Below are 13,927 nucleotides of genomic sequence, written 5' to 3'. Positions count from 1 at the left end.
CCCTTTTCGGATCATGAAAGTGCTGTCCATTTCTGGCTTGCTCTCGTCTATTATTATTTCTTATGGATAATGCCAAGATGTTAATGGACCACCCATGTCAGAGTTGCATATCACGGATCAGAGTTGCGCTGGAATTTGCTTTCAACTATTCTGCAATGAAAGGAATGCGTTAGCAGCGGTCTTGTGAATCGGTATGGTGAGCCATGTAGAAAGATATTTGTGTATGTGAGAAGGACCTCAGCCGGACGGCCGGCGGTCCCGCCCGTGCCCGACCGTCCAGTGTGAGCCGGTCAGCTCGACTCGGTCAGTGTGTGCCGGGCGCCGTTGGCGATAGGACGCGCCGCCGCCGCCGTGTCGCCGCCGTCGGCCCGGTGTCTCGTGTCGGATCTGGTGGCGACCATGTGGACGCCCGTGCCGCTGCTGCTGCTCCTGTCCGCCGGACTGCACGCCCAGCTCACACTCGACCGTGAGTGGACCGGCCAATGCCCTCCGTCAGACGGTATGAGTGGAACGGCCAACCCCTCAACTGAACGGTATGAGTGGAATGGCCTCCACTGAGTAATATGCTACATAGAAACCTAGGTCATAATTGAGACTTCCGACGAGGCTTCAGATTGCTGCAAGGTCACTGATGCAGTTATTGTGCTTTATTCTGGTCGCCATTTCTCTGTTTCGCTACTTGCCGCTTGCCCTTCATTCATAATGTTATGATACAATGTAACGTATAGAGTTGCATGCAATTTATCGGCACATTGGGTAATTGAAATTGTTGATTGTACTTATATTGCTTATAGTCACTATTCCATTCAACTTCAAATATTTCCAGCATTTTCCAGCGACAACTTATGAAAAGTGAAAAATGATTTTTTTACCCCATTTATCCCCATTATTAAACCTCATTTATCCTAATTCTCATCATCCAGTTACTTTTGCCGTGCTATCACACTTCCTTTCAAGCTAACTGATGAGTTTACTAGCGGTTATCAAATACCTATTTATTAGCTTTATAAGGTTTTTGTGCATCGAACACGCTTCCAGTGCTTAAGTTTAGTTTGATGTAATTAGCTATGAGTGTAAGTATCCCTCCGTTCCATTATGGAGCTTCTGCCAACCAAGATGATTAAGGTGTGCTAAATAAAGTGAACATCCCACATGCAGTTCAAGCATTTCATTTTATGATACCTATAGGTACCTAGATTCTAAGAATAACTAAAAATCCAAGATAGTTTCTACTTTCGTTTATTTTGAATAATAAATTTGACTATCAACGTACGCTATGCCTAGCGCCTATGTAATGGCAAACTTGTGGTCATTTATTTGTTTCTTCGATGAACCTCACGCTCGAGATCAATCCCAAGCTTGCTCCCTCGCGAGAACTTATGCTTCCAATGTTTCCAGCGTTTGTATCCAGTGTTTCCGTTAAGGTTATCGACACTCCATGGGCGGCACCCGTGGGACGAGCTCGGCTGCCCGCCGATCGTACTAAATAAAAGACGCCGCGTGGGTAGTAGTGTGGGCGACGTTATCAGTGGCCATTTATCCAAGGATGACTGAGGGTCTCAACTATTAGCACCATAATCCCCATCAAGTGATTTCTCTTCCGTGTTCTTGATGAGAAATCACGGCTAAATGGCGAAGATTTCTAATCAACTACGAGAAGTGCCGCATGCCTTTGAATATTGAATAGTTTGTCCACTATTATTTATGCCTACATTTGGAGATAGCATGTTTCATCTGATCAGTTATCATAGCCGTAAGATATTCTACTCTGGCAAGCATTGCTAAACCAGCATAGGTATTTTTCATTCAATTGATGTTTTAAATAGCAATTAAGATGTTCGCGAAACTGGAAGTCAGTTTGCCCACGTGAGTGCTAGAAGGGGTCTTGTTTTACCGCGCGCCTCCAGTCTCTGAACCCATTCTCTGATGGACTCTGCTATCCGTTGGTTGTCTGACGGGGTCGGCCATTGCCTATTGCGTTGACTGATGGGATCGGCAGCTAGCCACTGCACAGTGGGCCGATATGCCATTCTAGCGCGACAGGGCCTGAATCTTCGAACGGAACCCTTGGTTTTTCGCGAGTAATTCGCGTAAAAAGCGGCCGATCGCAACGAAACTTTCAGTAACCTCGCGATAACTACTTTTACAGCTAACCTGAAAATTTCATGACCCTGACCTTAATGATCTTTGACCTGTGACCTTCTTTCGAGACCATGTTTGGCCGGAATCGCGATTCAGCGTATGTCGGCTCGCATTAGCCGCGGGTTTGCAGTCTTTTCTTGGTTTAAAGCGTTCAAACATGGGATATTATGTTGCTCCCATGCATTAGGGCGGGTGTCAAGGTCACCAGAAGGTCAGGTAAGGTCATTGACCTTTTATGACCTTGGTTCACTTTTTCGAGTTTTACATGTTTCTAGACTAGTTTTTGGAGCTGAATTCGAATCTAGCAACCACTTGAACATTTACTATGTAGCTTTGGTGCCTTCGTAACATGTTAAAAAGCTGTCAGAGGCGGTTGCCACCTACTGCAAATACCCGGCAAAACCCTTACTGGTTGACCTGACCTGACCTGACCCGACCTGGCCTAAATGTATGAAGACATCATCTATGATCGTAAATAACATTATATTCGTGATCAGCACCCAAAAAAAAAAAAAAAACCCATAGCAGCCACCCTTTACGACGTTCTAACAGGTCCCGATTTTCCCGACATTTGGGTCATTGACCTGACCTGGAAGGTCAACCGATGACCTAGGACCTTACACTTGGGTACCATCAGCTTCCTCTTGTCACGGGCAACACGCTCGTCTTTTCCGCGAAGCTCTAGCTCGATCAGGGGCGAAACGGCGGGGGGGTCCAACGGACCCCTTCTATACGTTCCCGGCTGGAAAAACACCACTAGGGGCGAGGGTTAAGCCAATTCTGAGGGCCTATTTCAGAAAGACCGCTAAAAGAGCAATTGAATGCACTTTTCCGCGACGATGTAGCTCTATTGGTCCCCGAGGTAAGGGCCGGTTTCCGAGAAATGTTGATATATGCAACATTTTACCTTTGATGACCTCTGGTGACGTGACCTTTGACCTGACCTAGAAATGACTAAATACTCCATCTGGAATTTCGGGCGCTCTTTCGAATGCCACTTACTACGTGTCGCTATGTGGCCCAAGAGCCGAGTTAGAAGGGGAGTGTTCAATCAACACCTCCCGGCCCGGCGCGTCTGACGCCGAGCACCGGTCCGGCGCGGGTTGATGTTTGGCTGCTACATCCAAAGTCGCAAAAAGTCGCAAAAAATGACTGTTGGATCTTGTAGTGCAATGAATCATTGACATGTAGCGAGATTTTCGAAGCGGTACTTTGCGGTACTTTTTTTAAAAGTCTATTTGTGTGTACATCAATTATGTGAAATTATATTTTCGTCTTTAAGTTTTTGCGGTGCCAATACATCATAACCAAGTAAGAGTTCGCCATTTTCATGTAGTTATGTGTGTTCTGCAGACCCGAAGCTATCGTTTGATGTATATAAATGTGGAACTCCTCCTCAAATTGTGATTGTTTTCGTGGATCAAAGATACGTTGTCGAAGAGTGCGGGGGACGAGTTCGGTCCAAACGATTCCGAACTTCGTGTTTAAGCTGAGTTGTCGCCATGAAATAGCAATTGTGTTGGAAAACAAAGTCCACAGAAATGTAGTATGATCATTTTTGAACAAATTGGTATAGGTTTCATTGCACATCCACAAAGCTCGATTTGTTTACCCATGTCGTGCTAGACCTGGCGATCGGCCCAGTGTGCACTGGTTGTCTCTGATGGGGGGGCTGGCCGCTACTCACTGGTTGTCTCTGACAGGTCAGCCGCTGCCATTTGGTTGTCTCTGATGTAGTCGGTCTGATGTCTCTGATGTCTCTGGTAGACTTTGACATTCGTTAGTTGTATGATGGTGTCGGCCGCTGCCCACACTCGTGTCTCTGACAGGTCGGTCGCTGTCCACTGGTTGTCTCTGATGAGGTCAGCCGCTACCGGTGATTTTCTGCCGGTCATCAATGTGCTCTGCTGCCCGTTGTTTGTGTGATGGGGTCGGTCCTGCCCGCTGACTGTCTCTGATGGACTTTACCGTTCGTCGGTTGTCTCTGATGGAGTTGCCACAACCCACTGGTTATCTGACAGGTCGACCGCCGCCCACTGGTTGTCTCTGATGGGGTCACCTGCAGCTGCCTGTCGGTTTTCTGCTGGACTCTGTTCGTGGGTTGTCTGACGGAGTCGACCGCCCCCCGCCGTCGGCGGTGACTCAGCGACTGGCCCTCGGGCGGCGTCTGCCAGTGTCCGGTGTCCGGCTGGCTCCATTGTAACCGGACCGGGCCGGCGCCGCCGTCCTATTCAGATGTCGCTCGCTCAGCGCCTCTGCTCACAGCGCGGCGCGGATCCGTGGCGTGAGAATGCTCCGCTATAACTCATTCGAGTCCAATCTCTGTCCAGTCCACAATAGATAGGTTACAATCCACATCCTCTTTTGGTTATAGGTATCCTTCCAGTCCAGCTGTCTTCCTGTCCATATCTGTCTTTCCAATCGGTCCAGTGCCATCGTGAGAAGATTCTGCAGGGTGAATTGCCGGTGGCTATTCCGTTCCTGAAACAGGCCAAACATTGGACGCTCAGTGCGTGGCACGTGCGCACTGCGCCGCGATGCCACCGGAGCCGGTCCGGTGTCCGTGCTCGGCACACTGACCCGGTGACCTGAGCGCTCCAATGGTGCAGAACTGCTGCACGCAGCAGTACCTACCCACGTCCCACTCCCATTCTGTGACTAGAGCGATCTGGAATGAATGAGCACGCGGCAGTGTCCGGTGGCCTTGCATTCCTGCGTCTCTATCCTAAGCGTAAGCATATCGCCGACTGGTTGATGACCAACGCGATGTTGCATGCCTTATACCCATTCTATTTTCGTAAAAAATCCTGAATATACATATACAATGCAGTGAGAATAGGTTTCACTGGGGATTCTATAGAGCAGCTGGGTCGAGCTGATTTCTTTCAAACAGTACATCTCATGCGTTTGATTCTTTTCAAGGAAGCCGTTTCTGCAGACGTTCACGTCAAATGATCTCGTGACTTGGTGAACTTAGGTCAAGTTTCTCACGTGTGATTGGAAACTCGACGTCCTGTAATATGAAACTAGCTTTCATTCTCCCCGCCCTCTCTGTATTTCGAGCCCATCGACACCGTTTCCCACTCGGACGGGCGGCTGAGCCGGTGACCGCCGGCGCCTCCCTCACCGAGGCTCGTGCTGAGAGGGGGCGTGCCCCGCCGACCTGATCTCATCACTCCTGCTCAGTCAGAGCTCAGCTGGCGCCACGGTAACCGGCGGACCCTTGCCTCGATTTAACTCGAGCTGAAGCGGTGGAGATGGGTGTCTTCCGCTAGCAGACTGTTTTTTCCCTTCAGTCTGCCAGTCGCTACAAACAGGGCTAACGCGGCGCGTCACTCGCCGATAATGCGAGTTGATGACTGTCGGCGATTTCCCTGCGGACGGGCGCCTGTGTTAGCGCCGCTCCTGTCCCTCGGCCCGCGGCTCGAGAATCCGTATCGGTGGAAAAAAAAACGGCTCGGCCTCTCGAAGTGATAGTGGTGAATTGAATTACAGAAAGCAGTGCCAGCGACTTCTAGATCCGATCCAGACATGAGTTACTTAAAATTGATTGACTACTTTTTTTAGCCACATCTCGCTCATGGCCTGGTGCATAGCGCATTTAGTTAGACCTACATACTTATTATGCGTATGAGTTATCAACAACTGGCAACAATTCATGTCCCGCCATGGAACTCAGTCATGATTATCTGCGGGCTGTGGTCATTACATATTATCTGCGTACCTTTGCACTACCCAGCGGCTGTCGGCTGCCGCCGTCCTGTGCTGGCTCTACCACTGCCGATGAGACGTCCTGCCGCCTCTGCCGTTCTGACCTCAGTCGCCTGTGTTCTAGCCAACCCGAGGTGCGTGGCGCGGCGCGAGTTCACGTGCGCCGGCTCGCTGCAGTGTGTGCCGATGTCGCAGCGGTGTGACGGTCGCAGAGACTGTCCACAGGGGGACGATGAGATGGGCTGCCGTAAGTGTCCCGGGGTCAAACGCGCGGACAAGACCCGAAGGGCCACTCGGGATCTCACTGAGATTTTGGGATCACTTACACCTCTAGTCATTGGTCTTTTTCAACAAGCTAGGTATTCACATTTCACATACCATTGGAGATCTGGTTATTTAATTCGGATAATTCAATCGGAAATGCAAGTTTTTACATTTCTTGCTACGTAGCAGTGAGCGAAAATTACTGCGGCACGGCTAAGCCGATGAGATAGTGATGTGAAGCCGATGTGACGTCGGTGGTAACACCGTATAACACCTGCCGCTCTACCCCAGCGTGCAGAGCGGATCAGTGGCAATGTGACGACGGACAGTGCATCGACATAAGGCTCAAGTGCAACGGCGTGCGCGACTGTCCCGACGGCGACATTTCCGACGAGAGTGAGAGCCAGTGCGGCTCGCGCAGTGAGTGACCAGCCTCCGGCTGACACCCGTAGTTCGATGTGGCACCGGCGTCTGCGATCACCGCCCGCCAGTCAGCACCGCGCCGCTACTGTACATAACGGCTGAGAGAGGCCTCCGCCAGCGGCAAACGGCACCGCACCGGCGCGGGCCAGCGCCGCACCGCACCGCCCGGCGGCAGCCGCGCCGTCCCCTGCACCGCCCGGCCGGCAGTCGGGCGTCCCCTGCACCGCCCGTTGGCAGCCGCGCCGTCCCCTGCACCGCCCGGCCGGCAGTTGGGCTACCCCTGCACCGCCCGGCCGGCAGTTGGGCGTCCCCTGCACTCCGGGCCCGTATAGCCACCGCTGCAGCACTCAGATTCACCTGGCAGTAGCCAGCGGCTGTCCCCTGCACTCATCGGCCATTAGTCACGGCTATACTCCGCACCCCTCGGCCACTACCCACGGCTATCCCCGCACTACTCGGTCAATAGCCACGGCTATCCCCGCACCTCTGAGCTAGAAGCCACAGATTACTCGCTCTCCTCTCCTCACCCACCTCGCACTTCCCTATCATGAAGCAGTTGCTGTAACAGTCGCTTCGGCATCACCTGTACTGCTTTGCCAGTGGCCACATCACCGCGATGTCTCAGCGAATAGCTGTTGGTATCACTCTCACACCTCGACCAGGAGCACTAGCCGCGGCTGTCTCACAAGCCTTACAAGCTTAGTAGTGATGCCATCCACCTGTCGAGTGTCATTAAATGTTCGTTCGGTTTTATGTGCGCCTGATATGTGGCTCCAGCTTTTCACAGAACGGCAGTAGCATTTCGCCTACTATGTGATCAACGTTTGCACCTCACCTGCTTTGCTACCTAGTAGTGGCTACCATTTGTATATATAACTAACTATCTGTTTTTGTTACGCTTATCCTGTGTGAAGGGCGTTGTTATTCTTTACAATATGTAATACAGGTACGACTTTGTTGTTTCCACATAAATGAATTGTCGACTGTCGAGGCAACAGGTGTTTATTTATCTGTTAGCTACAGCGGACAAAACTGCTGTAGGAAAGCTGCTGGAGCATTAAGTTCATGTATCATTTGACGTTGTTTAGTACTTTTGTGATGCCTTCATGCGTAGCGGGAAAAAAGCCGCACGGTCCGGTCACAAAGGTAGAGCACTGTGGCTTGGTAAGCCGCGCCTGGTAACTCTACCCTCTGTGACAGGTGCTACCCTTTATGATAAAGTCCTGTCGTCCAGCTCCGGTGACCGCCGTCGGAAGCCTTGTGGTGACAGTGTCCCGTACCCAGACTCGCTCACGGTCATGGAATACTCGCTAACCCTGTGTCTAGACTGTGGAGTAGATATAAGTGATGAGGGTCTGTCGCCGTCCCCCGACCGGTACGGCGTCCCAACCGTCAGACTAGGCACGGAATCCAGCCCTTTGTGCAATATTGTTGCAGCGACCCAGGGGATGGGGTGACCACTAGCTGATACACATTTTGGGCGTGCAGGGCTGTCAGTCAATTGCAGGCATTTGCCCTGAAAGTACTACATCGTTGTAGTTGTTTTCGAGCGCTATCCAATTTGACAGTTCGGTGTTGTTTCCGACACTGGGCGTGGCCGGCCGCTAGATCCTTCGACGTTCGAGGCCGATAGTTGGGCCCTGCCACATCAGGGCATCAAGCTGACCGATCACGCCTCGTACAACCGTGCAGTGTTTTTATGACTGGGCTGCACATGCGTAATGCATCGTGCATTATCGTATTAGCCAGCTGAATCACCCAACCCACCGTCCGTCTGGTCTGTCGATCTGTTCGTCCGTCTGTTTGTCCGTGTCTGACCTCGCCCGTGCCTGTCTGGCCACCGCCCCGCCGCAGCCGATACCTGCTCGCCGCTGGAGCTGCGCTGCGGGGACGGGTCCTGCGTCGATCTGCGCCGAAAGTGTGACGGTTTCAACGACTGCAGTGATGGCGCCGACGAGAGAGACTGCGGTGAGTCGGGGGAGGGGGAGCGGACAGTAGGCCGCAGTGCTCTCTGAGGCTGGGGTCGAGTGGTAGGCATGCATTCACAGTAGTCAAAGAGAGGTGGTCCGTGTACAGCAGCAAGGATTCTTAGCGAGCAGATGCAAAAACACAAACAAGTTGGATAATCATATATGTGCACACCACTGCACTAAAACCAGCGGTGTAACAGGGCCTGTGCCCTTCTCTTACCGCTACTAATTATAAGTTGGGGCATTCCACGATAGATCGTACCACTTTTTTCCAATTTGACACCCTCATCTCTCGGAATTTGACGAGAAATGGTCTCAGGGGTAATCAGGGGCTCTGAATCCACCTGTAACAATGTCAGGCTTATCAGATAAGTATTTTTTTAGTTATGGTGTATAACATTTTTTGGATCTTGCTTTGCAGCGCTAAGTTTGGCGGGCTGTAACTCTAAGACGGATTATTCAAATGCCAAATGTTATATAGCATTGAACTGGCAATGAAACAGAGATTAATATGTATTTTTGAAATTTCGAAAAATACGCTATTTTTGATATATGACATATCGAGTTTTCTTTCATTTGTATTTTTTGGACTTTGGGACCAAATTTTTTTGAATTTTTATTTCTTTAAAAAAATATTTGGCTCATTGTTAAGAAGAATGCAAAAAATTAGGAAGGTGTTCTTTCTATAAATGTATTTATTTTACGTCACGATAACGGTTTCGAATAGCGATTTCGGGAGGGAAGCTTACAAATGGCGTGGTAAAGCTGCCTAGTGACATCACGGGTTACTGCAATTTCAATTTAAGTCTAAGTCATCTGAAAAAAGTGAAAAGAGGGTTCATCCAACCCTCTTTCCTATAAGCGCGAGGGTGAAAAAGGCTGTTTGGTTCTGACATTGTTTTGGACGCCAATGACCATAGCTGTCCGAGATGAAAGTTACAGGACGCATACATGGTGTCCTCCAGAGGTCTCACAACTTGTATATCTGGGAATTTTTCAAGGTTACATGAGGTCAGGTCGGTCACGTGACATCACTGTTATAAATCAATGGGGAAATATAGAAAACTGTTATTTTGGCGCCGAGAATGATCTAAAACTATCCCACGTACATGGTATCGTGATTTCATGCACTCCTTGCAAAGTCCAATGCTTTACTTTTGCATTGTTAACCTTGCGTGACGTCATTTATGACGTCACTAGGGTCGTACGAGTTTTCCGTCAATAACTCCCGATCAAATGGAGCTAGAGAGTCGGGAAAGCCATCAATGGACTCGGGAAGACCTTCCGAATCGAATGATATGCCATATGATACCCTTTGCCCAGCTTCGTGACCTGAGGGGCTCTGACCTGACCTTGGACCCGAGGTCAACTACTTAAGTTGACCTCACCCTAGCAAAAAGTATACCATTCGATGCACCTGAGCTAGGCGAACACAATGATCCCAAAATCGCGGCTCTGCGGCCATTTTTTGCGAAGTTATTTACTAAAAACCGAACCCGGAACTTCAGTCACGTGACCTGACCTCAGACGCTACCGGTTAACCTAAGACCTTAAAATCGGGTACCAATCGTTGCGACTTGTAACGGCACACACGCTCGTTTTTTTCCGCGAGGCTCTAGCTCTATTAGAAGCGAAACGGCGTGCTGGGGTCGTATCAACCCCTTCGAAACCCATTTTGTTTGCGGGAAAATGAGGAACTTATAGAAAGAACACCTTTCTAATTTTTTGCATGTCGATTTGTAATGACATGAAGTTTATTTTTAAAAAATAAAAATGTAAAAAATTTTGGTCCCAAAAGTCATTAGAGGCAAATGAAAAAAGATTAAGGTTTTTGCTCAACAATGAAATTTTTTCTTTGGAATTTTTAAATAGTAATATTAATTTTTGATTTATCGCAAGCTTAGTGTTGTTTACTGTTTGTTGGTTGCTTAACCCGTTCTTGAGTTATAGGCCATCAAACTCACCGTTACATACCGAAGTTAAAAAAATGTAATGCAATATAACTCAAAAAGTTTTGATCCGAGAAGTCTGATATTTTGCCAGGCGTCTTCGGGGCCTATGATTACCCCTAGGACCGATTTTCATTAAAATCTGAGAGATGAGGGTGACGGGCTTGGTACGATCTATCGTGGAATGCCCCAGTTATTATTGTGGATTCCGAAAACATTTAAAGTGTTCATTTAGATAGTCATCGGGATAATTCATCGCTTATAATATTCAATCGCCAAGTCCGTAGAAGTATCAAGTCTAAGTTTGCCACGAGACCCGCGTATCTAGATAAATGTACATAGGTAATTCACCGATCTGTGTGAGCTTGCCGGCCGTGGGCCGTGTGTTACGTCTCTGAACAGTCACTGTGGCGGCTTGCCGAGTCGTTACGTTGGACGTTTGCACCTGTTGCACGCATCCGGGGTTTTCAGCATGGCTTGGTGTGCGTTTGAAGAGTCAGGTCTAAGTCCTACCTTAGTTTATGATCAGTTGTCTGTCATATCCCTTTTCTATGAACGAAAGCACTTTTACCAACTGAATAAAAGCTCAATAGAATAATGCACAAAGTTCAAAAATGGTTTAAGTGTCTCAGTATGTTTGTACGAATTTGAATGCACAGATTACATACCAGTGTAATGCTTAAATCTTATGATAACGAAATGGATATTTCGTCATGTGGGGTATAAATCTGACGTATTATTTAAAAAAAAAAGCATCTCGATACCAGCGTTTTTACGTCTAGCATGGCTTCTTCATTATCACTGTGCATTACTTGAATTATTACACCTTTTTCATTACTTCACTCTTCTTGCTTTCCTTTTTTGTCTTTTCCTCTCCTATCTGCTTTTTCTCTAGTATCATTCACTCATCTCTGAAATCTAGTTACATATAATTTACTATCTTATCCCGTGCTCTCTCCGACCGGCCCGTGTCGTCTGCCTGTCGGTGTGCGTGCCAGAGTGCGGTGCTGACCAGTGGCCCTGCGGCGCCGGGGTCTGCGTGGCGGCGGCGGCGCGCTGCGACGGCCGCCAGGACTGCGCCAGCGCTGCCGACGAGCGCGACTGCCGTACGATAGCCACCTCAGCTCCCAGCGTCTGCTGCATGAAACGAGCTTACAGCTTTCTAGTCTCACAATAGGTCGCTCTATTATAATGTAGTGTTGATTAATCGGTTTATACGAAGCACATAATGCTGCACTCGCACTTTTTCATCTAAATCTTGACGGACGACAAAAGATTTTTCTGGTTAAGCTTGGCTCGGAAGCACTGCATGCCACAAGTAGATTGGTCTTCCACTTGTTTATAAGCCACTTGTAAGTAGATCCGTTCCACTTGTTTCTTCCAGAGAATCAATAAGTTATCGTTAACCGTTTGCAATAGGGTTGGGACCTATCTGCATGCTCTGTATGTTTTGGTAAAATAAAAAAGCTCAGAATTTTGAATGATTTAATTTAAAATCACTTTGTTTAAAAAATGCCTAGTTAGTTCAGAAATTAATTATTTGTGGCTGAAAACAACTTGCTTCTGATTGGTCGGGCTAATCATGACGTCACATGTAGGTATATAACTGTCTGTATATTTGGCGCAGTTGAGACATACATTTTCTATGTATTTTCCTATGGTAAATCGGAGTGATTGGTCGTGTTTTCAGTGTCTATTTTGCGCTGGTATTGCGTGGCTAAGAAGTTTTATCAAGAATGGCATATACTAAAATGTTCCTTTAATAATGGAGCTTCAATATCTGTGAGTTTTATTGGCAAGCGAAAACTGACTTCGCTGTTATTTTATCTGGAAATTACTCATTTTTTTAGGTCAATATTCAAAATATTTTACGGGAACAAGTTGGCACTTTTCTTGATTTTTGCACTCAAATCGCGTGCGATTCAACTGTATTGGAACTTGCAAAGAAGCTTGGTGATAAATTAACTGTGTTGTTATGGCACTGTTTGCAAAGCATTGATAATGAAACTCTGCCAAAGACTTAGCTACATAGCAATGCCTCAAGTAATACGCAGGAGGGACAGAATTCAGAGTCCGATCGAGAAGAATCGGTGCAAATGCTACGAAGACCAGGCAGCTCTGATACAATAGCTAGTCGTCTCACTACTCTCACTCCATTAGACCAGCTGATTCCTGACAGCACCGACTCGGATGCAAAGATGGAGCTCATCTTCCAAGCCAGAAACCAGTTCTTTGATGGAAGATGTGATGCTGCCTCTGTCTCTGCTTTGTTGGCCACTTTGGACGGGGCGGAGCTCCGCTCCTTGCGTGAGCGGTTATTCGCCTGTCATCCAGAAATAGTTTCTTCGTTTGCTGGCCGTTCCCTGATTAGGTGCAATACGGGGAGCTGTAATCAGGGAAGTAACTTTCCATATGAAAGGGGTGCAGGTGCACCCCCATCCCCCATCCACTAGAAGTGCACCCCCATAGGCTAAGCGGCGCCCCACACGCCGCCCCACACGATTAGCTCTAGAGCAGATGGCGAGGGTGATTTCCCGGCTACATTCCATCTCGGCGTCGTGATGCTTGTGGGCTTGGAAAGCGTCCAGTCGTATGTAGTGTAGTGTAGGGGTAGGGTTGAGTTCAATAAGGTCCTTACATTTGAAAGGTTTGAACAACCCGCAATCAGCACAACATACCACAAGTTAAATAAAAAACTACCAAACTCCGCCCAACTAATATTAATAAACATTACAGCCAAACTAATGGCCTAAATAAAAATATATCTCAAATCCTAACAGTTATCGCGGGTGATGGCGCCATGAGTTGCTATTATCCAAAACAGATGCAAATAAACATGTTTGTATGTCCTATGTATGTTTGTTTTAAAAACGTTGCAGCGGCGCTGGGAACTGCAGTCTTAGATCTGGGTATGTTTGGCATCTGCAACTCTTCATATACACATTAAAGGTAGTGTGCCAGCTTTCTTGGACCGTATGGAGTTAATGGCCCAGATAAGGAGAACCGGATTTTTAGAACTTATCCATACCTTCAAAACTCATGGAAACGTCTTAAATTCTTCAAATTTTGAGTACCCCAGTGCGAAATTCGCCCCGACGGGTTGTCGGTCGTACCCCAACCACATTTCACACCACTATGAACAATAAATGCACACACTGAAATCGCTATTACCGATATGCTCATCCAATCAAGTTTCGATAAACCCGTTCATCATCATCTCCTGCGGTTTCGAACACGCCTGTTAGGTGGCTTCTGATGCTCGTCGAGGTCGGAATTTCCAAATACGCGTGGTGCGTCGGGCCGCGCGCTCTGACTTCGGCCAAGAAAAATGCGTCAGCTGATCATTGTCATTTCTGCCACTTGCGTGTGGTGAAATGGGGTCATAACTTATAAGACGGCTTTTTCATATCAATTATTTTACATAAAATCATATTTCAAACCATAAATAATGTTCGACAGCCAAATAAA

The 13,927-nt window shown here is 48.0% G+C and overlaps 1 protein-coding gene across 1 annotated transcript in view; it reads left to right on the top strand.

Annotated features, from left to right (window-relative positions):
• Positions 1–376: 376 nt before the first annotated feature.
• The window catches only part of LOC122378006 (basement membrane-specific heparan sulfate proteoglycan core protein-like), an 80,365-nt gene continuing 66,814 nt past the window's right edge, over positions 377–13,927 (top strand). Inside the window, exons 1-5 of the mRNA XM_043358714.1 lie at positions 377–466; positions 5,978–6,100; positions 6,409–6,537; positions 8,395–8,508; positions 11,458–11,565. Coding sequence (XP_043214649.1) covers positions 400–466; positions 5,978–6,100; positions 6,409–6,537; positions 8,395–8,508; positions 11,458–11,565 — 541 coding nt within the window. The 5' untranslated portion in view covers positions 377–399. The remainder of the gene's footprint in view (positions 467–5,977; positions 6,101–6,408; positions 6,538–8,394; positions 8,509–11,457; positions 11,566–13,927) is intronic.

This window comes from Amphibalanus amphitrite, unplaced genomic scaffold (genome assembly GCF_019059575.1).
Source record: "Amphibalanus amphitrite isolate SeventyFive unplaced genomic scaffold, NRLGWU_Aamphi_draft 000053F_arrow, whole genome shotgun sequence".
Lineage (NCBI taxonomy): Eukaryota > Metazoa > Arthropoda > Thecostraca > Balanomorpha > Balanidae > Amphibalanus > Amphibalanus amphitrite.
Note: the sequence above shows the minus strand (reverse complement) of the source record. Positions and strands in the feature narration are given on the sequence as shown.